The following is a 24,099-nucleotide window of genomic DNA, read 5'->3' as shown; positions in this document are numbered from 1 at the left end:
TACAAGACAACACAGGCTTATCGCCCTGGATAATATTGCCATCTAGTTGCATTCGCTACCGAAGCGAATATTGGGTGGCTTGAATAGCGATAAGCAGGGTGAGGTCCGGGCATCTACACTCCGAAGACGAAAGAGGGGTTGGGACCCGTGACCATGGCTTCGTGGTCATCGGAGGTATGGCTCCGAACTTCAACAGCCAGCCACATCATTTCTCGGAGCAAGGGTTAATAATGCGGGGAAGAGGAACGAGACAAGCCCCAGGACTCTGATCGGCAAAGAACCCCCCATCTCATGTCGAAGCAATCGATCGGCTAATGTTACTTTTGTGTAGGTGCCGTTGCCGCTGGATGGAATATGGTAAACGACATGACTGGAGGAATCTCAATTGTCATATCATAATTGCCCCCGATAACTTATGCAATTGACAATAATCATCTATTTGTGACACTTTTAGCTATGAAGTCAGTATCGCTCTATGTTCTGGTAGCCTGTTGTTTGACTCTCGGATGGGTCTTTTTGACCCTTGTCAAACACATTCGTTCCCCCTTACGACGAGTGCCTGGACCTTTTCTTGCACGGTTCACAAGACTATGGCTCCTCAAGGAAGCTTACTTTGGGACATACCCCAAGACCAGCATCGAGCTCCATAGAAAATATGGTCAGTTAGTTCTTCCACTGTGTCAACTCGGTCTGATAATCATCCCAGGGCCTGTCGTGCGCATTGCACCGAACGAGTACAGCATCGATGATCCTGCGGCAGCCAAGATCATCTACGGCAGTGGTAGGGGATTCACAAAGGTCCGTCACGCACTGGCATGATGGTATCAAAGATAACTAACGCACTTGAGCAGTCTCCCTGGTATTGGGCCAGCGGCAATCCTTTCAGTTCACTCCCCAACATCTTCGTCGAGCCGAATCCGCATATCCACGCCCAAGCCAGACGAAAGGTCGCGGCAGCCTACTCAATGACCAACTTGGTCCAGCTAGAACCCTTCATCGATAAATGCTCCGCTGTTCTTCGGGATCGATTAGAAGAGTTTGCTCGGTCTGGTACCGCCGTGGAGATATCACACTGGATGCAGTGCTATGCTTTTGATGTAATAGGCATGATGACGGTGAGATGCACAGTCGTTGTTATCTTGTTACAATTTACTAAGTCTGGCAGCTCGGTAAACGTTTCGGCTTTCTAGACTCTGGTGAAGATATACAAGGGATAATGTCGTCCCTGAGCCAGTACCTGGTTTACTGTTCCAATGTCGGGGTGTTTCCGGAGTGGCACAAGACTCTGTTCCGTCGACAAATGCGATCAAAGAACGTATCAGGTTTGACGCATGTCAACGAGTTTGCTGATGCACAACTGGAGGACAAGCGTGAGAAGGTCAATGCAGATGATATACCCTATCCCAATGTAGCAGAGGACTTTGTCACCAAGTTCCTACGCCTCCAGGCGCAAGATCCAGCCAAGATTACCAACGCAGACATCAGCTCTGTGTGCAACATGAATATTGGCGCGGGGTCTGACACAACATCTATCAGTTTGACTTCAATCATCTTTAATCTAGTCAAGCATCCCAGGGTTCTTCAGCAGCTCCGTGCCGAGATCGAACAGCACGAGAGTCAAGGCACTATATCAGATCCAATCAAATTCGCTGAGGCCAGCCAACTTCCCTATCTCCAAGCAGTTATAAAAGAAGGTCTCCGAATGCATCCTGCTACTGGACTCAGTCTGGGCCGGGTCGTTCCACAAGATGGTGCGACTTTGGCAGGGCGATACTTTCCTGCAGGAGTATGTACTCCAACCTATGAATGATGATTCATGATGTATTCTAACTATGATAGACTGTCGTTGGCATTAATGCTTGGGTAGCCCATGCCAACACCAAAGTATTTGGTCATGATGCTCACGTATTCCGACCCGAAAGATGGCTCGATTACCCAGAGCTTGTCAAAGAACGTGAAGCATATTTCATGACGGTAAGTGACATACTGAAAATACCTTCGGTTACTGTATTCTGACTTTGGACTTCAAAGTTTGGTCAAGGATCTCGCACGTGTCTGGGCAAGAACATCAGCCTTATGGAGCTTTCTAAAGCTGTTCCGCAAATAGTTAGACACTTTGACTTTGCTCCAGACACAGAGTCTGGAGAGCCAGAATACGCCACAGAGAATGTTTGGTTTGTTAAGATTAGGGAGTTTTACTGTAAGGTCTACAGTAGATATAGGCACTAATGGTACAAGTAATAGTATTGGGGGACAGTATAGTCTTGAAAAATTCTATTTACAAAATTGCCTTGTATTCCACCCGTGATTCCTAGAGCTACTTTCGTAGCGACTTGTCACGGCCGTACTGAACAGTCATTCTATCGAATCGCCGACGCACAAAGGGAAAAGCAAGAGAGCCCACAAATGACATAAACACATCGTAAAGAGTACTATCGCGAGGGCTTGGGCCTCGCATGTTGTTCAATGTCAGGTCAGTCGTCATGTCCGTTGTGATGATGTACCGCCCCTTCCTGATACCCCTGAAGATCTTTGCGGCTATGTCCTCGGCACTCTGTATGCTTTTAAGCAGTTCCTCCGTGTCCGAGTAGTTTGAACCTTCCATGTTCTTGAGGAGCTCTGGTTTCGTCGCCTGCTCCAGCATGAACGAATCCGTGATGAAGGCCCCCGGAAAGGCAATGTGCACACGATACATGCTCTCGTCACCGTATAGGAGTAGCTCTTGGCGGAGCGTGTCTGCTAATGCTCGCACGGCAGTCTTTGGTGGTGTATAAGCGGTGTAGCCTGGGAGAGCAACAAAAGCAGCGCCGGAAGCGATATATACCAAGCGTCTGGTGCGACTTGGATCCGGCTGTTGAACCCAACGCTGCACACACCACTGTGTGATGAAGAGGGAAGCATGATAATTAGACGAAAAGCAGGTCGCGAGCGATTCCGGTGCAAGGTCTGCAAGGAAGCCTATTTGATCTGGAGTAGTGCCACCAACGCTGCAGATTAGCAAGTCTGGCGTGGCATTGTGCTCCGACATGGCATTTCTCAGCTATGTGATTGATTAGCTTAGACTGCCAGCCATGTATAGCTGTTCTTGTCTTCCTCACAGCAGCGTGATCGCTAAGATCCACAGAAATGGTGTGAACAGTCTGATCCTCTGATAGACGGGCGGCCACGATTTCTTCCTTGGCCTCCTGGAGGGGCTTCGGGTTCCGAGCAAGAATGACGACGCTAGCCCCTGGTAGTGATGCTATCAGAATAAACCGACTACTGGGCTTGCGGTACTCAGGAACTCTTACCTTTTTTCGCAACCTCTACCGCCATGATTCTGCCCAGACCTCGAGATCCGCCTGCGATACATACCGTCTATTAAAGTTTCAGCGCCCTCGCTTCTTCTAGTCGTTAACAATGGGTGCTTACCTGGCCAACCAACGTATCTTGGCCTGCCATTTTAGAAGTGTTTATTGCCGTTATTCCAAACTGGGCATTCTCATATATGAAAAGTGAATTGCAGATTGTTGCAGAGTACTGATAAATAACAACATAGCCGGTACTGAATTCATAGCTCGGCCCTCCGCGGATCGAACCAAGATGGGCCTCATTGGTTGATCACGCACGGGGCTAGGAAAGTCGGCTCCCTCGGGTCCCGGTCCTGTCAATTCTCAAACTCTCGTGCAAGCCGGGGCCGGGCGGGGGCTGGAGAATCCTTGCCTAAATATTATAACGTACCTCCATAAAGAAAGGGTTGACAAATCGGAACCCGTAATTTCTGGCGACTACTTGCCCAGCAGTCTGACTCTAACCAAGTAGATAAGTAAGAGGAAACCTTAAAAGCTGTCCTCCAAATAGTTTAACACTTTGGCATTACTCAAAACTCAGAGTCTAGAAAACCCTGTCACGCAGAACAGTTAGTTTGTCAAGATTATAGAGTTTTATTACAAGGTCTACAGTAGACATAGGTAGTGATAGTACATGACAGCTATTCTTGGAGGACTGTTGATCAAGCATGATCATCATTATGATGGCCCAAACGGGAAGATGGAAGAGATGTCCATCAGATTATCCAGGAATCCATTGTCGACGACTATATCTGCCATGTCGAGCTCGTTCAACCACGTCATCGCTAGTTGATCCGTGCTTTGTTCAAGTGAAATCCTGTGCACCATTAATATCACCCTGCGGGAGCTTGGGAAGGCCCTACATACCGTTGTAGAGGTTCAGTTACCATCTGGGGATATCCCAAAGCCTCTGAAGGCTGCAGCGTGATATTCGATGTATCTTCGACCCCCTCAGCAAGTCCACACTGCTGTAACTGAAATAATGTCTCCGGAATGAGGTGCTTTGGGTAGCCAGATACGCTGATAGCCAGTAATATTCGCAGACACTGCTTCGCACGAGCTTGATGGCCGTCCATGTGATATAGTCCGCAAGCAGCAACAATGACCTGAAGCGCTTGTAAGGCGAAGAGATAGTCGGCCATTACCAGGCTGGAAGCTACCTTGTGAAGGACCATGCTTTCTAAAATCTCAAACGTTGACTCAGCCGCAGATACACAGGTCTTGGCAAGCGTAGCAAATATGGGTTGCTTGACTGTCTCAACGTGCTCGATGCCCTGTAAAAGATTGCACAGAAGGAAAGGTTTGGTGACGAGCATCATGGTGCTCCAGTAGCGAAGATGTAGGAGAGATATAGAACGTCTGTAAGATAGTGATACTGACGGTGATAGATGAAGATGAGGCGGTACGTGCTCTAGCCAGTCTTGCAGTGCACTTATGGAATCGTCGAAGTGAGCCCTCGATAGCTTTTGCCCGCCATGTACAGGCCCATCGTAGAGGTTCTGCCGAATACTCTGCGTTATTTGAGCGAGACGTATACACTGCTCGAGATATCCGTTTGGCGTATGTGAACCTGGGCTGACAACCTGAGACGTGTTAGAAAGGCCCTGTGGGCTCGCTCAAGCCAAGTACATACGAATTCCGAAGGTAGAGGCGGCTTCCAAGAAGTCTCGTTGGGTGGACTGTTCATGCTTGGCTTTCCCAATGCCAGAGAGAGATCTTGATCAACAAGATACAAGGTCCACCAAAGGCGACGAGCATGTGCTTGACTTACTACTCCGCTTTTGGTGGAGTATTTGTCGAGGTGGAGACCGAGAGAGAACGCGATGCGAACTGCGAGTCCAATGTGAAGGTACGCTGAGTTGGTGAAGCCGTTGGACTGGAAGGCCAAGGACTAGAGATAATTAATCGCGTAAGTAATGGTATTAGCGATTATGAAACTGAGAGCGACTTACCAGCACTATCAAAGCTCTGATACTGTCAAGATCTGCTTCGTCACAAACCCTCGTCACAAGAGACTTGGCCATCTCCAATGAATCATGCGCCCTCTGCCCGTTGACCAACCCATTAGGCGATGGTTCACACGAAGCGCACAACGCTACTATCCCATGAAGCGAACAAAGCCACGAAGCGGTCATCTGCCCATTATCACCTGAGTAAGTCGTCTCAAGTCGGGTATAGAAGGATTCCGCAGAGTATATCCAGTACAAGCAGTGGACCTGCTCAAAGAAGCGAGCTGCACAAGCGGACAACAAATCTTGGGAGGGGAATTGGCATGGATTCCCAGGTGAAGATGCCACATCCGTTAAGGGAGATTTGACTGATGGTGGACTGACTTTGAGCATTCCGGGTATTTTATCCTTGTCCTTCTCTCTGCTTCTTGTCCCTGCGCCCATTCTGAGCATCCATGACCTCACGGCGCTGTTGAAGCTGGCGCCTGACTCAGCTCCCATGTAGCCTGCACATGTTAGAAGTGGGCACGGGCGGTGTGTAGCTAGGGAACTTACGATACTCTCCATGGGCATCGGCTAGCAGACAACCCAGGTCATGGTGCAGATTGACAATCTCTGGCAACAATATCTCTTCCTCTTGACTTTCCTCTACATCATGTAGCAAAGCCTCTCCTTGATCTATAGGTACATCTCCACAATCTATGAGTGGTGCTTCTGCCGACACTTCAATCAGAGACATCGCAGGCGTCGAGATATCTGTCTGTATTTTGAGCGCCGGCTTTTTATGTTCGTCAATCAATCGTCGCAGATTCGGTATCGTAAGCTCCTCGTCTGGGAAGCAGTTACTGCACAGTTCACGCAGCAGACGATATTCCTCTTCAGAGACGAAGTAGAAGGGCTTCTGCCGCCGCTTCTCCATATCCACCGAGCAAACCTCATCGATGCTGCGGCAGTAATCGCAAGGGCCATCGGCATCTTCACTCAGCGTCAGTCGCCTGTCATCTGGCCATTGCAGCCGACCTACCAGGTTTATTGCACTTGGAGAAAGGGTTAGTAAGACGTACAATGCGAGAGGCTCGGGAATAGTTACCTTTGTCTTCCGCGATTTGCAGCGATCGCAGCTGATGGCCGTCCGACTGACCCTCGATTTCTTTGTGACTTTGGAGCTACGCGTCGACATGATGTCTCACGGCACCGTGGCCTGGCTACAGGGCAGTGAGCAGAGGCAAGATGCTGTTGAGAACAGTTGGAACTTGGGAGAGACGAGGTTTGCTGGGGTCTCCACTACCCCAGACTCTGGATCGCCACGAGTTTGCGGGGGTGATAAACTGAACTGCAGGTATTGGCTAATCGGTTAGGCTTAATTGAGCCCCCTATCAACTAACCAGGGCTTCCCCGCACCTTGCCTACCTATCCTACCAGCTGGGTTTCAATTCACTAGCTATGCCACAAGCAATAATTACACTTATCGCTTTGGGAATGGTCACACTGAGCTCGGCATAAAATAGCGGCAATTGCATCGTTTCACTAACTCTAACTCTGACTTTGAGAAGAGCTGCTATATGACGCCAGGAAGCTCTACTGCAGACCGGCGCTTTTAGTAGGCGCATCAATACCCCTCTCATTCGAGTTCAATCTGTGGCGACAGTATCACAGAAAAGGCGAGTCAGTATGCTTGACTACAACTCCCATTATGAAGGCAATGGCATCATAAAGCTTAGGGCATTCTACATGAACCCTTAGGGCCTAAATGCCTAATTATTTGTACTAACAGGTTTGCTCTTCTGGTTAATTTCTACGCTACCTGACGAGTTAGCATTTGCGAGGCATTAGCCCCCAGGAGTCATGTCGCTTAAACTCCCTGTCATTTCTTGTCTCCAGTTACTGATTATTTCTCTTCACTAAGTCATGCCCACTCTTGATCATCTGGTCTATTCTCCAGTTCCGATGCACCATTCACCTGCTCTCTTAAATGTCGCTGAAGTCTGCCTTTACTCGGGGTCACCACTGACCTAGCCCTCGATTCCATAGACAGGATAAGTTCATGAGGAAATGGTCGACGAACTAGGATAGTTCTCATAGGACTTGTCACCAGAACCTTGACTGTCGCGTCTGTCTTTTGTTCGTCTGAAATTCGAAGAATGGTTACCAAGACGTCAGCCATGCTCTCTTTGAACTCCTCTCGCTCATAGTACACGATGCCGTCGATTAAGCAAACCAGCAGAGTCGATCTTGGTAGCTGGAAGACGATTCGCTCAAACAAGCAGCAAAGCTCATGGATATCACCTCGGTAGAGTAAATCCGGTCTCACGTCATCGGCTGAGATCGATGTGCTAAAGTCATACTGGCAGAGGAGCTGACATATGAAGCTTTGGATGATAGCACGACCGCCAGTGTGCTCATCTACATCACAGTTGTCATGCAATCCACAGTAGAACACTAGGTGGATACACCTTAAGGGATTGCTTCCGAGAGAATCGGCCAAGGATGCGCATAACAGCGTTAGCCCTGATACTCGTCGTCTGCTGTCGTAATTTCCATGAACAAGTAGCTGTGATGAGCGTGGGGAGACGAGCCACTCTTTTAGCTGTGCAGTATGTACGAGCTGCTCAGCATGGGCTTGTTCAATGGCAGGTACTCGCACATGTCTTGCCCTATTGATGCGTTCCAAATCCCTTCCTCTCAGGTCGCGGATATTGATCCAGTCTAGAAGGTCTTGCGGGTTGACGTATTGCCCAAAATTCACTCGCGCCATGGGGGGAATAGGCGAACAAGGACGGGAGTTATTGTATGCCATCCTCTCCATTTCGCTCGCTAGGATTCAATTAGCGACTAGTTGAAAATGCCGTTCCAATGTCATTGATACCTCTAAAGTTGTTTTGGAACTCATTAAAGAGATACAAAATTGATGTATTTAGGAAGTGCTGGTTGCGGTGTATTTCATCAAGCGTTGCCATCCCTGGAAGGACATTTTGTCAGTAGCTAGGCTTACTCATGGAAGCTTTCAACTTACGGTCTAAAACCATATGCAACCCGTTGCTCGTTTCATACTTTCCTGACATATCAGCTTCATAGATGAGGTTTTCACTCTGAGCTTTAATCGCAGCCAGACTTTCCGTTATCCTTTGCTGATAACCTTCCGGATTGAAAGTGACAGCCATCACTCTTTTGCCTATAGATATGTAAAGTCAGTACACCTAATTGAACACGGTTGAAGCACTGTGAGTGGGACAGCGTACCAGGACTTTTGATGAAGAATGAAATCACACATTCAATGGCATGAAAGACTGCAGCAATCAAATCGATGGCGGCCTTCTCAAGATTCTTGTCGTTCTTGTATATGTGAAGAAACCCTTCAACCTGCTTAAACACCTTGTCAATATCATCGAAAGAACTAAGAGCCTCCTCTCGCACTTTTGCGGCTTTCTTCGCTGCCTGAAAAATAAGACAAAAGTCCAGTCAGATCTGCCGCTAGCAATTAGAATTACTCCAACTCACCTCAAGAAGGACTTGAACAGCTCCCAATACTGGAGTTACATAATCGATATTGGGCACGAACTTGGTAGCGCCAATAACAGGATCGACATTGTCGGCAAGCTTTCTATATACTCGTGTGAACGTGGCTTTGAAGCCCTTGTCTTTCTTGCTGTACGAATCCTTAGCCTTTTCAAGTTGATCAAAGACGCTTGTACAATCTGCCTTATCGCGGATCTTGAATTCCTGCTTTATATCAGGGTCTGTTGAGTGCTTTTCCTTGAGTAGATCCATGGCAAGAGGAAACAACGTATCCCAGAATTCAAGTGCATCCATGGGCTCTGCCGAAAGCTGCCTTTGCGGAATTTGCACATTTTGAGGTGTTGTCGGGCGCGAACCACTTGCTGGAGTAACTAATGACTGTGAAGAACAATGCTCTTCGCAAACTATATAAGCTCCTAGGCTTGCATCGTATCGTGATGGTGGCGTCGCAAAGGCAGGATGATATGAGTCCAAGCGATTGTCAATAAAATCAACCGCTGGAGGCTGCAAATTGATGCTTGGAATGTGAGACCATGATGGCTCCATCTCGGTGTGGGTAGAAGCGAATTAGTTGATGCAAGAATCAGGAAACGGGCGCCGTTCTCCTAAAATCAAGCATAAGAACCACTCAGAAGGTTACTGTCCAAGACGAGAGTTGCATTGTCCATCTTATCGTACCAGGACTCGCTCGGAGGCTCGGGAGTCAGGTGCGGCTGAAAAGTGTTGACGATCTATCATAAAACCCCCTCACGCCCTTATACATGAACCAATGACAAGGGAGCACGTTGCCGCACGGTCGTGGAGGGAAGGAGAAAATATGCAGGTGAGACGGAAGCCGAGCGCCATTCTTGACCTCTTATTGAACGGTTATCTGGGCGAAGCGCTTGCTTTTGGGATCTTTTTGAGGCCCCCAAGAGCGATTTACAGGACGACTGCATATCGGCTTACGTAGGCGAGCAGGTTACCCCTTTGGTTGAAAAATGCATCCGAAGAAACAGGCCGAGCCTTTTCTTTGCTTTTCGTTGGTAGAGAAGGCGAATCAGAAAGCAGGACACTTGCAGGCTAACCCATGAAGCCCTTGCCATGGACTTTCCAATCGTCCATCTGCTGACTTCAACTGATTGGTGCAAATTGATGTTGTTTCAGCCAGGCTTATCTATGCTGAGACCGCTATAGATGTCTATTATCCCCCCATTCCCGCATCTTTCTCATCTTCCCGGTTTCTCTATGCGATTTCTGAAGCTTTCTTATGGGATCATTCAATATGGCGACTTCAGATATACCCCTGGACGACACCCCTGATCCTGTTACATTTAGTCCACTTGGGGAAGGTGACAGGGAGCCTGAACTTCCTGTTGCTCAGCATGATAACGGTTCTGCAACGCACATGGGTCCGACGGAACGAGATGGCCCGGTCTCTCAAGATCTAGGATCGAATAACGAGGGAGTGAACTCCAGCGCCCCAGCTACAAATGACCGCCAAAGTTCTCATGAGTCTCCCTCTGACCTGATGCACGAAATTCGTGCTTTGCAGAGTAAACTCCTTCTTCTTGAAGGGAAAGTAGGAGACGGATCTGGCGTTACTCACAATGACTCAGCGAGGAGTGACGGAAAAAGATTTAGCCATGTTGCAGACGAACGACAACTCCGTAAGCAGATTCGGAGGGCTCAGTCTGCCAGAAAATGGGTTAAAGAAGCAGAAAGCCTCGCTAATGAGACTCGAGACGAGCGAGTCGATTACGGACGGAACGACTTCATGCACAGGATTTCACCTTCAGGGAAAGTATGGCCCATTGACGGCAAAGAAGATAACAGGGGCACGGAATTCCAATCTGAAAGAGAATATGATATTTGGAGGGATGTTCCTCTCGAACCACAACGTGGTATCCGCCCTCTAACCTCGCTGAGACCACATTACTCACGAAAGCTGGGACCACCCAATGAGTGGGATACATCAGACAGCGATGAGTGGAGCAGCGATGGCTCAATACAAACACGGGACTTTGAATATTTCCGCGCGAGACTCCGTGGAGACTTTGAATGGGAACTTGACCGCCTTAACGCTCAGAAGAGCAGATTTGAAAAGTACAAGAAAAAGAAGCAAATCAAAGCTGAGAGAGAAGAGCAAGCAAATCGCAAGCATGATCCGACCGGGGCAAAAGTTGAAGAAGAAGAAAACAGAGAAGAGAGCAATGAAAATCTCGCTATTGTTGTCAATCTTAACCCCCTGGAATGGCGAGAATTCAGAGCCTCTCGGAAGACACTTGCCGGATCTTCTTCTCTCATTGATATTCTTGTAGGAGAACCTCAGGTACTGGATCAGTTCTTCGATCATTATCGCACCAAGGAAAAGGCCACTTTCCATCGTTCAAAGGTAGTTGAGGCACATCAAACGCATAAAGGGGAAAACCTAGGGCACATCGTTGCTTCAGATGGGCAAGCACATCTTCCCGAGCGAATTCGAATTCATTCTAAGGAGCTCATCAAGACTCTTCAAATTATACATGGCTCTGATTTATCCTCCGAAGACATTCTTACGGGCTCACTGGTAATGCTACGTCCATACCGCATGCTGACATACTATGAGAGCGAAATCCGACAATGGCATTCACGATTGGAGAAGAGGTTTCGAAAGTCTAAGTCGCTGACAGTCGAGGATTCAGCGACAGATATAGTCGGAGAAGAAGCAGCCGGTAAGTTGAATTCTTATTTTGCCTCTCTGCATCTCAGTTAAGAGATAGCAGAAAGGACTTGGAACATCGTAGGCTGACTTTGCTTTTGGAGATGGAGAAAAGGGTGATGAAAGGTCTACTCAGGAGGAGGCCTCTGACAACACAGATCCTGAGGGCTATAGCAAATCTGAGACAGCCCTGGAGCATTTGACATGCCTGCTCGAGTTCGTGGACCAGTACATCTTGAAAAGACAGGAATTCCTGGAAAGCTCAGCCTGTGAAAAGATATTCTTCTCCGACCTTTGGCACTTGTTCAAGCCAGGAGATCTTGTCATTTCTGCCGATGGCAAGCAGGCTTACCAGGTTTTCAATGTGATCTCCCATCCTCACGTTGGAACAAACCGTTGGTCTAAGTTTACCAGAGACACGGGAGACTCCTCAGATGAGTCTATTGAGGATGACATTTCCGTCCAGTGCGTCTTTATTCATTTTGATGGTCAGCAAATTGGTCCCGTGTTGACGACCTTCAAAATACCAAAGTTTGACGGCGAAAAGCCTGTCACTTCACTAAGTGTTTATCCTTTCCGATTCCACGTTCGAAAGAAACTGGATAGACAAATCATGAAACTCAAGCAGTCTGGGGAACAACTTGACGAAGCCGTGAGCCACGGTGTTACAAAATTTCAAGAAGCACTTATTGAAAGGGGAAAGCTATTCACTGAAGTGGCAGCTGTCAAGCATATGTACTACTCTGGCCTGACGGTTGATACACGCGATGAAGTGCAGAGCCAGGTCATGATCGACTTCGCAGAGGCTTTCATGGTAGAGAAAAATGGAAATTGGAAACCGGACCTCAAGCAGCTAATTGGGTTTATTGCAACGGAGGATTCAAATCCCGAGGCGCCGTGTGACGCTCTGTGTTGCACCAACGAAACCGTGCACAATGACGTCTATGTGGATAAAAAGCGCCATCATGACTTCATGAAAGTAATGATGAGCGGGGTCGAGGATGGCATGGACGACTTACCGCCTGCGAACATATACCCTCGTCCTTTGGAAGCTCTCAAGACAGGAGAGAGTAAGTTGAGAAGAGATGATTTACTCATCATGTCGTACTCTGTCTTCGGTTTCGTCCTGCGTGATCGGTCGTGGGGTAAGCCAATCACTACTCTTGATCACCTCAACTCGAGGCCTCCAGGCTAACTTCAAAACAGCTAAGCTGGACTTGACCCATCTCTCTCACATCACTGACTCGGTTGATGATTCTGTTGCTATTAGTGATGACGATACCGAGGATGATAAAACCGCATTTGGACAACTCGTCCTCCCTTCAGGCCACAAGAAGATGGTGCTCTCACTGATATCCCAACACTTTCGGAACAAAGCAATGCAGCGGGAAAGGCAAAGGGACGAACAGGTTGATATTGTTCGTGGAAAAGGTAATTGTCTTTTAAATCCTCTGTATACTTATCCTGACATCCAATTCTACACAGGAAAAGGACTCATCATCCTCCTTCATGGCGCCCCGGGAGTCGGAAAAACAACCACAGCTGGTAAGGGCAATATAAAGCTTATGGCCTCTAGCATTCACTCAATGATCGGAATCTGACTAACAAACATGGCAGAGGGTGTCGCTGAGAAGTTCAAGAAGCCGTTATTCCAGATAACATGTGGTAAGTGGCATGCACTATTCCTTTGTTGCCAGCCCTGTGTCCCCTTTGCCCTCTTCAAATTTGTCGCCAAGTTAAAACAACAACAGGTGATCTCGGATCAACTGCAACACAAGTAGAAACCGCCTTACAAACAAACTTTGCACTCGCCAATCGATGGGGCTGTATCTTGCTTCTCGACGAAGCCGACGTGTTTCTAGCAGAGAGACGAAGGGACGACTTTACTCGTAATGGATTGGTTGCCGGTCAGCAAATTTCTGAATCTTGATATTTTCTTTACATACTGACAAGATGGTTCACTACCATAGTCTTCCTCAGAGTTCTAGAGTACTACGCTGGAATCCTCTTTCTCACGACAAACCGCATCGGAGACTTTGATGAAGCTTTTGCCTCAAGAATCCATATGAGTCTTCACTATCCCCCTCTTGAGCTACTTTCAACTTCCAAGATCTTTGAGCTCAACCTCCAAATGATCAAAACACGATACCAAGATGCCGGCAGAAAGATTAAGATTGACAAGGATGAGATAGTCCGGTACGCTGTAGATTATTGGCAGAGAAACGACAAAGCACGACTGAACGGTCGCCAAATCCGGAATGCATGCCAGACGGCATTGGCGCTTGCAGAGTTTGATGCTCAGCCAGAGGGGAGCAAGTACGATCTCGCGGTGACATCGGACGCGAAAGTACACCTGTCGGTCAACAATATTCAGACCGTTTCAGAGGCCTACCTCGAGTTCATAGAGTACCTGAAAGCTGTTCACGGTACTGATGCTGAGACTCATGCCAACGAGGCAGGCCTCCGTGCCCTCGAGACCGCCTACTTGGCGATGAAATCTGGCAGTAGTCACAGAGGTAAGAGTTCTGGACAGGCTCCAGAAGGAAGACAGAACCCACTTGAGAAGTTCAAACTACAAAGTCCCCCACCCCGAGCTCAGACAACTGAGATGCGGCCAGAGCAAGACTATCACTCTCAGCAACATCGGCGAGGGCCTTCATACGATGCATCACAGTCTTCGATAGCGCCATACAACACGCCACCACGAATGTCCCATCCACAATCTGGTATGCCGCCGTATGGACAAGGAATGAACATGGCTGGCCAGAACTACCTGCAATACCAAGATCCTGCCCCAGGTCAAGAACAGTTCAATCCTCCTGGAAGCCAGCAACGCCTCCCTTTACCACAGCACAGGTCATATTCTCCCTCTCCACCTGGTACGGGTCCTCAGTATCGCCCTTCGAGTGGAACGCATATAGCAGATGGTGCCTCAAGTTCAGCGATGGGTTCGATGCACGAGCGGCCAGCTGATGCATATGGTCGCCAGGATCCCAGGACGGGAAACGTGTGGCCTTTAAATGTTAAGGGACAGCGACCGGGAAACGATCTGCCTCAGCAGTTCACAGATCACAACCAACCATATCCTCATCCTGGAAATCCTCTTTAAGTTTTAGTATATATCTCTTGAATGAACTATGTCTTTTGAAAACAATAGGCTAGATGTTACCATAATAACAAATGCTAGTGCGTACATATAAGCCTGTGAGGTTCTATTATACTATATATTTGAACCATAAAGCACTATATGAAAAGACTTTTGTTTGTCCGAATCAGTAACATTCTAAACCAACAATACGTTTTTATTTATAATTTCCTGGCTCTAGATCTGCCTCAGAGTCGGCCCAGGACACCGGACTCCGACCTTACTCTGCCTTGCAAGGTCAAAAACTGGCTGTTAGGTGGCTCTCTGCCAGTTATTCTACGACTTTAGATCCGCGGCTATATGTACTCGGGCTATATTGCGCTACGAATGGAGCGGTCTGGCGCTGAGGGCAAAACCAGAGGCGGTAAGGGTAAACAAAGACATACGTGGCTTCAATGCACAAGATTGCACCAGCGTAAGCCGGTTTCATTCTAGTTTAAAAGCAGCTTAAAGTCGAGTGGGTTAGGCACTGGACTGTACTAATTGCCACCATTGTCCCTTGTCGCGTCAGGCTCAAAGTAAGGTCTCAATAGCTCAAACGCGTCACCAAACTGAGACTTCTGCACCCATTCCCATTTGATCTGCTTCTCGGTCTCGTTCATCTCATAATGCTTCATCAAGCTCACCAGAATGGTTTCATGACCTTCCTCCGCAGCGACCGTAATGGCATCCCAAATATGCTTTTGTCGAACACTCCTGGACGAGTAGCTCGCCTCCAGAAACATGTCGACAGTACGACAACGACCTTGCCTGGCAGCGATGACAAGAGGTCGCTCATCCGACCACTGATCCATAAAGACGTCCGCGCCGTTCTTGACGAGCATTTCCAGTAATCTATCGTTATCCTCAAAATTATCGGGCTCACACCCGCTGAGCGCACATAGAAGCACGCGATCATCCATGTTAGGATCTGCCCCTCGCTCAAGCAGTAGCTTCACAACATCGTCATGGCCACTCTCCGCCGCCCAACTCATCGCGGTTAAGCATTGCGTCTCGTCTTGCGCGTTGGGGTCCGCGCCGGCATCGAGAAGGCGTTCTACGATGTCTCGGTATCCAGTCATAGCCGCGTGCAAAAGCGGCGTAAATTCTTCGTTGTCCCTCGCATTTGGGTCTGCTCCGTGCTTCAGCAGCAGAGCCACAGCTTCGTCGTGGCCCCGTTCAGCCGCGACCATCAGAGGAGTCCATCCTTCATCGTCTGCCAATTCCACATCTGAACCGTTATCAAGCAGAAGCGACATTATTTTAATGTTTCGTCCAAGAGAGGCTCGGCAAAGCAGCGTCTGTCCCTTCTCATCCTGTTTGTCCATAGAAGCACCCTGACGCAATAGGCTTGCTACTATCTGCTGAAACCCGAGCTCGGTCGAGTGTGAAAGTGATGTTTGCTCGTCACCGCCCCGAGAATGCGCGTTGACGGCCTTTTCTAAGAGTTCCTCAACGACATCCAGACGCGCTTCTTTTAGGGCTTCCAGAAGAGCTATTTCTAGATAGAGCTCTCCGTATGGGTTCGGCCAGTTCAGCCTCAGGTAACCCATGGCATCTTCCAAAGGACTGAGGCTCGGCTGCTCTGACTGTTCTTTTGTTGGTATAGGCTGCCAGAAAGGTACTTCTGGATAGAGGTCCTTGTACTGGTTCACGTCTAGCTTCAGACGGGGAATGGCATCCTCCAGGGAACTGAGGTCCCCATGCCCCGATTGTTCTGTTGGTTGCATGGTGTTTTGGTACGTCTTGGTAGAGTCGAATAGGTTTCTTAATTGTTCTTCGAGCAAGATTCTCTCTATTTGAAGCTTCTGAAATGTGCTTGGACATGTCAAAACCCTTGCAGGTGCCTGGCTATGACCCACATAGTCGGATGTCGCCGGTGCTCACGGACGCCGTGCCATACTATATTTGACATGTCAGAGGAGTCGTACCCACCAGATAACAGACCGGTATTGCCAAAACAAGGTAGGAATACGATGGTCTTTGAACTAAGTCTGCTCTGCCTAAAGTTTGTTTTCGCTCAGAGTTGAACGCCAAGGTCTACTAAGAATACGGCAAGATCCCGATATGGCAATTCGTCATTTGATTGAAGTTTCATCTCATTTATCCTCCACTGGTAGTATCATAAGTGGCAACCATGACTAACGTGACCCTTTTCTCTGACTGGAGCCGGCTCCTTAATCAGGCGCATCATTCCCTAGACCATCATCTTCTCAGTGTGGTTGAAACCTCAAACCAACTGAGTGTTGCTATCTGTTTTGACAAGCCTGGCGCGCATCTTCGCTGCATCTCTAGTGAACCAAGCGGCGACTATTATCATTCCCACAATTGCCAGCTGCAGGGAAAAAGTGACGAATCTGATGGCAAAACAGCCCGTGGTAGGATGCAAGATGGCGATGTGCGTAAATGAGTAAATAAGGTCGTAGTTCATGCGGATCAACTGAAGGACTGTGGCAGGCGCAGCAGCCATCATCATCACCTCAGCAGACCGATAGCTTATATCTTGTCGCGCATAGTAGATGTGTTTGCCGGCAGGGTATAGCCAGATCAGAGTGCCAATCATCACAAGAAACATGATTATGTTCCCCGTCTTGTCCATAGCATCGTTGTTTACATTTTCCGGCATCGATGTATTTCTCGTTCCGCCGTATGCCGCTAAGATCGTGCCGATGGCATATATTATATTCATCGCGACCATGAGTATCCGGTTCCGTTGGCGTTTATATGGGAACAGGGGAAGTTTCAAACTAGTGCGATATTAGTCCCCGTCCAAGACATCTGGACGTATAGATGTTCACATACGCTTCGTAGATCAAGCCCATAATGGCCGCTGATAAAGTACCAGTGCTGGCACCGGCGGCCACCATGGCATATGTGGTGGGAGTGTCAGGTTCGTTAAGCCGTGATAGGTAATAAATCTCCGCACTAATCCGAAAGACAAAAAAGAACATGAGTGGTGAAAGCCACGACTTGCCAATCTCTCGGTGTTTATACGCCACATATACCGCTGGGAATAACAAGGAAACGAATACAATGACGATTGTAGCGGATAGACCGATGCATGCTGTCGTGGGAGGGCTGGGCGGTTGTGAACTGGAAGTCGACATGATGACTTGGTAAAGACTCTGTAAGTGTAAGAACGGCTCGATATTTTGTTGTCAACTCGATAGAATGTCAGAACCAACCCAAATATTTATCAGCTACAAGAGCCCTACATATCGACAATAGAATCCCTCTGCCCAGCCCCCTATCCCAGGAAAAAGGGCTGAGCCAAAACAAAGACCAAAACCCCAGTGAAACCGAGTCAGTTTCTGTGCCAACAAAACAGCGCCCAGCATCGCCTTACAACTGTTTCCTAACTTTAAACGCTTCAAGCGCCGGGGAGACGTCAGCAAGCGTTCCGCCGTCCAGGGCTCTTGACCTATCAGCTCGGTCGACGTGCTTCGTATAGGACATACAAAGAAACACAATGCGTAATCGTGAGGCGCGGCGGGCCCTGCAAAATCATGTGGAGCCGAGTCCCGAGCGCAGATCGTCATGACTAAGCGGGAGAAGTGCTACTACCGTATACTTCCGGCCGGCGCTCGGCAGATCTCACTGCAGAGCTTCCTCGCTTATAATAGATCTTATCTCGTATATGGTAAATCCTGCCCTGGTTTCAGCGGCATAATAAACTTTAAACACGGAAGATATTGATCTTTGTCTTTTTTACAGGGCCTCGCTTGAGTTTTAATATAGCATCGCGTGCCTGGCCTTGCTTATCTGTGTTGCGATCTGCAACCCAACCGCTTCTATCACTTTTAAGCCACCTCATGCTTGTGGATCCCAGTGATGTGACAGCCAGCCAGTATTTGCGTACATGTACTAAGTTATTTGCAAAGAGCAATCTTCGGTTTTGGCGTGGATCAACAAGCATTGGGTGGCTCAAGGAGATGAGGGACGTGACACTCGTCTATTCAGCCAGCTCAACATAACAGTCCCTTCCGAAGCACACTTCGGGCGGTGTACACTACCCACACAGTCTTCGTATAAAACCTAAGGTGAAATGTCTGTGACAGGTTTCATCAAGAGTTTGTCTTGGATCCTTTATGGCTTCCCTGTCAGCTAAAGAGTCCACCAGAAACAGAGTTTGCTCCCAAACGGATCATGCATTAGCTCTGCAGATCTAAAACAGCCCTTCCCGCAAGCCTCCCACTTTCCATCTCCCTAAAGACTTCCGTCAACTCACTCAGCTTCCTCGTCTGATAGTGCACAGTAATGACTCCCCTCGCTGCCAAGTTCAGCACATCGATCGCATCCTGGCGATTTCCTAATATCGACCCAACGATCTTCAGCTGTTTCTGAACGATAGGACCAGGCATGGCGCTTGCAATAGCAACGGGTGTTCCACCAGGCATTCCAACGCCCACCAGAGTCCCTCCAGGCCTCAGAAGTTCGAGGCCTTGAGAGTATGCTGCGTTGCTGGATGCACATACAACTACCGCGTTGGCGCCGAGGTTGTCGGTGAGCTTCTTGACCTGGGAGACCAATTCCTCGCCGGGTGTCGCAGCATCAATGAATATCTCTGCCCCGCTTTCCCTCACAACATCTTCCTTACTTCCCTGATCGATACCGACAACGCGATACCCGAAAGCCTTTGCTGCTATCTGGGTGACAAGATGTCCCAAACCTCCTCCAGCTCCCGAAACAACAACCCAATCGCCTGGACTGGCGTTCACTTTGCGTAATGCCGCGTATGAGGTCAATCCTGCGCAAAGCATTGGTGCAGCTACTTCGGAGCTCACTCCATCAGGAATGGGTGTCAGATATCGAGCTGGTACAGTGAGATATTGCTGGAATGTCCCGGGGTTGAACATGCCAGACACAGACTGTTTGGCACAGAGGCCATCCTCCCCAGCGATGCAGTAAACTCGAAACATGTCAGCTAACTGTTTAAGTGAAAGCGAGGTCACATACCGCAGCTACCGCAGATATCCCTTAGCCATTTCACTCCGACTCGGTTCCCAATCACGAAGCCGTGTATATCTGCGCCCTCTCCAACCTGAACAACTGTTCCAACACCCTCGTGGCCGCCAATTTGAGCTACATCCATCATATCAGAGAAGTACACATACCACCTCAGAATATTACTTACTGTCAGGAAGCGAAAAAGGCATTCCCCAAGAGTTCTTCATGATAGAAAGGTCTGAGTGGCAGACACCGGAATGAGAGCTGTCTTTGTCAACTCGTTTCCGTCCATGATCAGACATCGAGACTTACAGTTTCACCAACACCTCTCCTGCAGATGGGCTGGGAGTCTTAATGTCTACCACCTTGGTGCTGAGCTCACCAGGTTTGTCGTAGACAGCAGCCCGGTGAATTGACAGAGTGTTGGGAACGATCGCCATGGTGAGTTGTGATGAGTATCAACGGTTGGGAGATGAGCAAGAATACGGTCTGGTTGGAGAAAAGTACTACTTGTTTGTTATGAAAACGTCCATATAGCACAGAATCTATTGACATATGATGTCTTCTTGCTAAATACAAAATACCACTGTTAAGCTCCCCTCGGCTCCATCCGACAAAGCCGGTGGAGTCTCGCCGAGTCGGAAGTATTGAAGCGATGGCTCAAGACAACCCAAGATCCCCGCTTCTCAGTACTCCAACGGAAGTTTGAACAATTTTATAGCGTTAGTCCTTCCAACTTGCTCTTTCGCGTCAGCATCCAAGTCCACAGTCCTCCACCACGCCTGTGCTTCTTCAATATCATCATACGGAGTATCTACCCAGAGATTAGCCTCACTCTGCAATCGTTCTCATTGAGATTTATTACCTATAGAGTACATGCATCTGTCGAGTCCAATTGTCTCGATGCAGAGCTTCAGGCCAGGGGTGAAGAAGTTTCCTGAAGTTGTGATGTAGACATTGTGCTTGAAGTAATAATTGTAGTCCTCCTTTGACGGGCGCGTGGCCTTTTTGCTTGGCTTGTTATACCAGTGGCTGGCTCTCCAGAGATTGAGTGGGATGCTGTGCGCCAACGTCAGTAAAAGTTTACTATGAGTAAATAGGTTCATACTTCTCTCCCAAATGCCCAGCGACGATCTTGGCGCCTGGGAATCTGTCAAAAACTCCTTGGATGGGGTCAGTCTCCGAAATCGTAAATTGAATTGAGATGTCTCACCAGACGAGCAAAGCGCGTAGATATGGTATGAAAGATCGAGATGGAACTGAACAGCTGCACCTTGAAGATGAGGTCGATCTCCATACAGCGATCCAGGTTGAAGGTCTTTGATCGACACGTATCTCGGATGTAAGTAAATCGGAACATCCAGCTCTTCAACCTTCTTCCAAAATGGATCATACTTGGCAGTGTCAAAATACTCTCGTCCTGATCCTCCCTCTACGCTCTGATAGTCGTTGACAAGTCCACCAAAGAACCCCAATTGTTTGACAGCTCGTTCAAGCTCTTGCGCTGCCTCTTCGGGGTCATGCATCGACAAAGCTGCAAGGCCGCCGAATCTCTCTGGCCTTTTCGCGACCTCGCATGCCAGCCAGTCATTGGCTTCTTTGGCTGTTTTCTCTGCAAGTTTGGGATCCGTGATGCCCTGGCATCCTGGTGCGGTCAGCGATAAGAGCATGTACTCGACACCTTCTGCATCCATAGTTGCGAGGCGCTTGTCGTGAATGTCAAGTAGCTTTGCAGCGTGTGCTTCAAGGGCCTTGTTGCTGCTGTCGCCAGGGTTGAGAATTGAAAAGGTTTCTTCGAGGAGCCATTTTGTTGATGGCGTAATGATTGCCTCTTCCACGGCGATGGTGCCTCGTTTAGTCATAACGGATGGTGAAGTGGCTTATCAATCAGACGTTTGACTTTGTTGAATAACCTATGCTGGTTCGGATGAGTAAAACTTTTTGAGAATTGATTGAGTCGGTGTCGCAAACTAAGAGCACTGCGCTCAGAATTATTACATTAAATTAGCAATTTGTTTCTCTCATAAATAAATAGAAGGCCGCCATCAGGGTAACAGACTCTCCGAACACTACTCATTGGACCTTTGTGCCTCCAGTCGTCTGCACAACTCATCATCTGAAACTACCCTGGACTGAGCCGAAGACGCAGCCGGAAATAGACGAAATGAAGGGGCTGTCGTGAGGGGCCATCGGCGGGATGCTTCCGATGGAGGTCTCCACTTCAGAGCCTACACAACGGAGGCCTAGAAGTGGAGATGGCCCAGCATCATCTGATGCCAGGTGCTACAAATCGAGGGCCATCTATAGAGGTCAAGATAAATAATTAATGAATTAAGCCTTTGCCATAGATTGTCTTTTGTAGTGCTCTTGGAATTCATGCCGTGCTAGTTGGTTAATTCTCTTATCTCTTATCTTATCTCAAGTCACAATGGCCCACATTTTCGATGTTGCACCTCTTATCGATACCGGGTATATCGACGGGAAAAAGGTCGGCAACCAGGTCAAGTATCCAGACACTGGAACATTTAGCGGCTTCAACAAGCCATTTCGCTTAGAGGGCGATATCTTCGATCTCGAAGTATCAGGAACCATCCCACCCGAGATCAATGGCACTTTCTACCGAGTTCAACCAGATCATCGTTTTCCTCCCGTCTTTGAAGATGACATACACTTCAACGGCGACGGCAACATCACTGCCATTCGCATCCAAAATGGCCATGCAGACTATAAGCAGCGATATGTCAGAACAGACAGATTTTTAGCAGAGACAAAGGAGAGGAGAAGTCTCTTTGGAAGGTATCGCAATCCATTCACGGATTCAGAGCTCGTCAAGTCAGTCATCAGAACGTCTGCCAACACCAACATCACCTTCTGGAGAGGAATGCTTCTGGCCTCCAAAGAAGATGGACCTCCATATGCCATGGACCCAGTCACTCTGGAAACCATAGGGCGATATGACTTTGAAGGGCAGATCCAGTCGCCAACAATGACAGCTCATCCCAAGTTTGATCCTGAGACGGGTGAAATGATCTGCTTTGCCTACGAGGCAGGCGGAAACGGAAACGATGGATCGCGTCAGATCGCTGTCTGGACAATCGATGCCAGTGGCGTCAAGACCGAGGAAGCTTGGTACGAAGCTCCCTTCTGCGGTATGATCCACGATTGTGGCATCAGCAAGAACTACATCGTGCTTCCCATGACACCTCTGAAGTGCAACCCAGATCGTCTTCAAAAGGGCGGAAATCACTGGGCGTGGGACCCAAAAGAGGATCAGTGGTACGGCGTAGTCCCGCGGCGAAATGGAAAGCCCGAGGATATTATCTGGTTCCGGTCTGATAACGGTGAGTCGATTCGGCAATATGATAAGGTGCTTACTGACATGCAGTCAGCATTCCACGGCCATGTTGCAGGGTGTTACGAAAACGAGGACGGCAACATCGTGTTCGATCTTACGGTGGCAGACGGTAATGTATTCTTCTTCTTCCCGCCCGAAGATACACCAGCTGGCACCGTAGCGAAGCGGAACCGCTTGAACAGTCCTACCAAACGTTGGATCTTTGATCCCAAGAGCCCTTCGGGGACACGCGTACAGGCTAGTGAAGAGTGGGACACGAGTGGTGAATTCTCCCGTATTGATGATCGCTATGTCACGAAGAAGTATAATCACTTCTGGCAAGCAAAGATTGACGGGTCGCGAGAGTACAACGCTGCGAAATGCGGTTCTCCAGCTGGAGGACTGTTCAACTGCCTGGCTCACTATACATGGGATGAGAGGACAGAAGATATTTTCTGGGCCGGCTCTTGTGCTACGTTCCAAGAACCATCATTCATACCCAAGAAGGATGGTGGAGAAGGAGAAGGTTGGCTGATTGCATTGTTGAACCATCTTGACGTTCTATGCAATGACGTTGTTATCTTTGATGCACAGAATCTTGCTGCAGGACCTGTGGCTACGATTCATCTGCCCATGAAGCTAAGACTTGGACTTCACGGCAACTTTGTGGATCAAGCGGATATAGAGGAGTGGCAGGCGAGAAGACAGCCAGGTGGAGATGTTGGTCCCGTGAGAGCGGCTGAGAAGCCATTGCCCTGGCAGTCGGAAGCTGACAGCATATGAGTATTGACTGGTCATTGTGAGAAGAACCGGATCCTTCGGTTGGGATTGAGATTGCATGTAGTATGGATCACTGGACTTGAATCTTTAACAATGAATTTTAAAGTTAAGCTTGCTCCTAATGAATATTTGAAGCACGTCAAAACTATAACCCCACATACGGGAAGATAATAGTCGTGAGGATGTGGACTTGAAATGTAACCTTGGGCCTTGTGATCGCGCAAAAGATGACATCATCAGTTCGAATTCGATACACAAGGAATGAGTATTCCAAATAGACATATATCAGTCGCAGGGATACCGCACATCGGCTTCATGCATTCGTGGGCTTAGATCGTCTGCTTGTGCCTTAAACCCGACCTACCCCCAGTCACGATATCAGCGGAGACCTCGGATAAGTTTGCAGATTACGATCAAAAGGCTCCGAATATGCAGTTACA

General features: G+C 48.5%; 10 protein-coding genes across 10 annotated transcripts; 3 read left to right on the top strand and 7 right to left on the bottom strand.

The window, feature by feature from the left end:
- Window positions 1–456: 456 nt before the first annotated feature.
- Window positions 457–2,229, top strand: FPRO_05563 (uncharacterized protein; the record flags this gene model as incomplete). The annotated part of the gene is made up of 6 exons (XM_031229620.1): window positions 457–658; window positions 707–798; window positions 852–1,115; window positions 1,166–1,786; window positions 1,840–1,974; window positions 2,032–2,229. The coding sequence occupies 6 exons, from the start codon at window positions 457–459 to the stop codon at window positions 2,227–2,229; spliced, it is 1,512 nt and encodes a 503-aa protein (XP_031079838.1).
- Window positions 2,230–2,317: 88 nt separating this feature from the next.
- On the bottom strand, window positions 2,318–3,441 carry FPRO_05564 (uncharacterized protein; the record flags this gene model as incomplete). Its single annotated transcript, XM_031229619.1, has 4 exons — window positions 2,318–3,040; window positions 3,099–3,229; window positions 3,291–3,357; window positions 3,412–3,441. 4 exons carry the CDS (start codon window positions 3,439–3,441, stop codon window positions 2,318–2,320), a joined length of 951 nt encoding a protein of 316 aa, XP_031079837.1.
- A 566-nt stretch (window positions 3,442–4,007) lies between these two features.
- On the bottom strand, window positions 4,008–6,458 carry FPRO_05565 (uncharacterized protein; the record flags this gene model as incomplete). The annotated part of the gene is made up of 7 exons (XM_031229618.1): window positions 4,008–4,146; window positions 4,197–4,912; window positions 4,963–5,220; window positions 5,282–5,784; window positions 5,834–6,253; window positions 6,303–6,315; window positions 6,369–6,458. 7 exons carry the CDS (start codon window positions 6,456–6,458, stop codon window positions 4,008–4,010), a joined length of 2,139 nt encoding a protein of 712 aa, XP_031079836.1.
- A 726-nt stretch (window positions 6,459–7,184) lies between these two features.
- On the bottom strand, window positions 7,185–9,340 carry FPRO_05566 (uncharacterized protein; the record flags this gene model as incomplete). The annotated part of the gene is made up of 5 exons (XM_031229616.1): window positions 7,185–8,092; window positions 8,145–8,237; window positions 8,292–8,450; window positions 8,518–8,713; window positions 8,777–9,340. The coding sequence occupies 5 exons, from the start codon at window positions 9,338–9,340 to the stop codon at window positions 7,185–7,187; spliced, it is 1,920 nt and encodes a 639-aa protein (XP_031079835.1).
- A 718-nt stretch (window positions 9,341–10,058) lies between these two features.
- FPRO_05567 (uncharacterized protein) lies at window positions 10,059–14,583 on the top strand (the record flags this gene model as incomplete). Its single annotated transcript, XM_031229615.1, has 7 exons — window positions 10,059–11,487; window positions 11,579–12,619; window positions 12,681–12,905; window positions 12,960–13,019; window positions 13,092–13,139; window positions 13,226–13,381; window positions 13,445–14,583. The coding sequence occupies 7 exons, from the start codon at window positions 10,059–10,061 to the stop codon at window positions 14,581–14,583; spliced, it is 4,098 nt and encodes a 1,365-aa protein (XP_031079834.1).
- Window positions 14,584–15,098: 515 nt separating this feature from the next.
- Window positions 15,099–16,328, bottom strand: FPRO_05568 (uncharacterized protein; the record flags this gene model as incomplete). The annotated part of the gene is made up of 1 exon (XM_031229614.1): window positions 15,099–16,328. One exon carries the CDS (start codon window positions 16,326–16,328, stop codon window positions 15,099–15,101), a length of 1,230 nt encoding a protein of 409 aa, XP_031079833.1.
- A 500-nt stretch (window positions 16,329–16,828) lies between these two features.
- Window positions 16,829–17,705, bottom strand: FPRO_05569 (uncharacterized protein; the record flags this gene model as incomplete). Its single annotated transcript, XM_031229613.1, has 2 exons — window positions 16,829–17,345; window positions 17,401–17,705. 2 exons carry the CDS (start codon window positions 17,703–17,705, stop codon window positions 16,829–16,831), a joined length of 822 nt encoding a protein of 273 aa, XP_031079832.1.
- Window positions 17,706–18,749: 1,044 nt separating this feature from the next.
- On the bottom strand, window positions 18,750–19,985 carry FPRO_05570 (uncharacterized protein; the record flags this gene model as incomplete). The annotated part of the gene is made up of 4 exons (XM_031229612.1): window positions 18,750–19,507; window positions 19,555–19,680; window positions 19,733–19,809; window positions 19,858–19,985. The coding sequence occupies 4 exons, from the start codon at window positions 19,983–19,985 to the stop codon at window positions 18,750–18,752; spliced, it is 1,089 nt and encodes a 362-aa protein (XP_031079831.1).
- A 246-nt stretch (window positions 19,986–20,231) lies between these two features.
- On the bottom strand, window positions 20,232–21,407 carry FPRO_05571 (uncharacterized protein; the record flags this gene model as incomplete). Its single annotated transcript, XM_031229611.1, has 4 exons — window positions 20,232–20,359; window positions 20,411–20,604; window positions 20,654–20,708; window positions 20,759–21,407. The coding sequence occupies 4 exons, from the start codon at window positions 21,405–21,407 to the stop codon at window positions 20,232–20,234; spliced, it is 1,026 nt and encodes a 341-aa protein (XP_031079830.1).
- A 566-nt stretch (window positions 21,408–21,973) lies between these two features.
- Window positions 21,974–23,662, top strand: FPRO_05572 (uncharacterized protein; the record flags this gene model as incomplete). The annotated part of the gene is made up of 2 exons (XM_031229610.1): window positions 21,974–22,886; window positions 22,935–23,662. The coding sequence occupies 2 exons, from the start codon at window positions 21,974–21,976 to the stop codon at window positions 23,660–23,662; spliced, it is 1,641 nt and encodes a 546-aa protein (XP_031079829.1).
- Window positions 23,663–24,099: the final 437 nt, after the last annotated feature.

The sequence above is a fragment of the Fusarium proliferatum genome (genome assembly GCF_900067095.1).
Source record: "Fusarium proliferatum ET1 genome assembly, contig: FPRO_scaffold003, whole genome shotgun sequence".
In the NCBI taxonomy this organism is placed as follows: Eukaryota; Fungi; Ascomycota; class Sordariomycetes; order Hypocreales; family Nectriaceae; genus Fusarium; species Fusarium proliferatum.
Note: the sequence above shows the minus strand (reverse complement) of the source record. Positions and strands in the feature narration are given on the sequence as shown.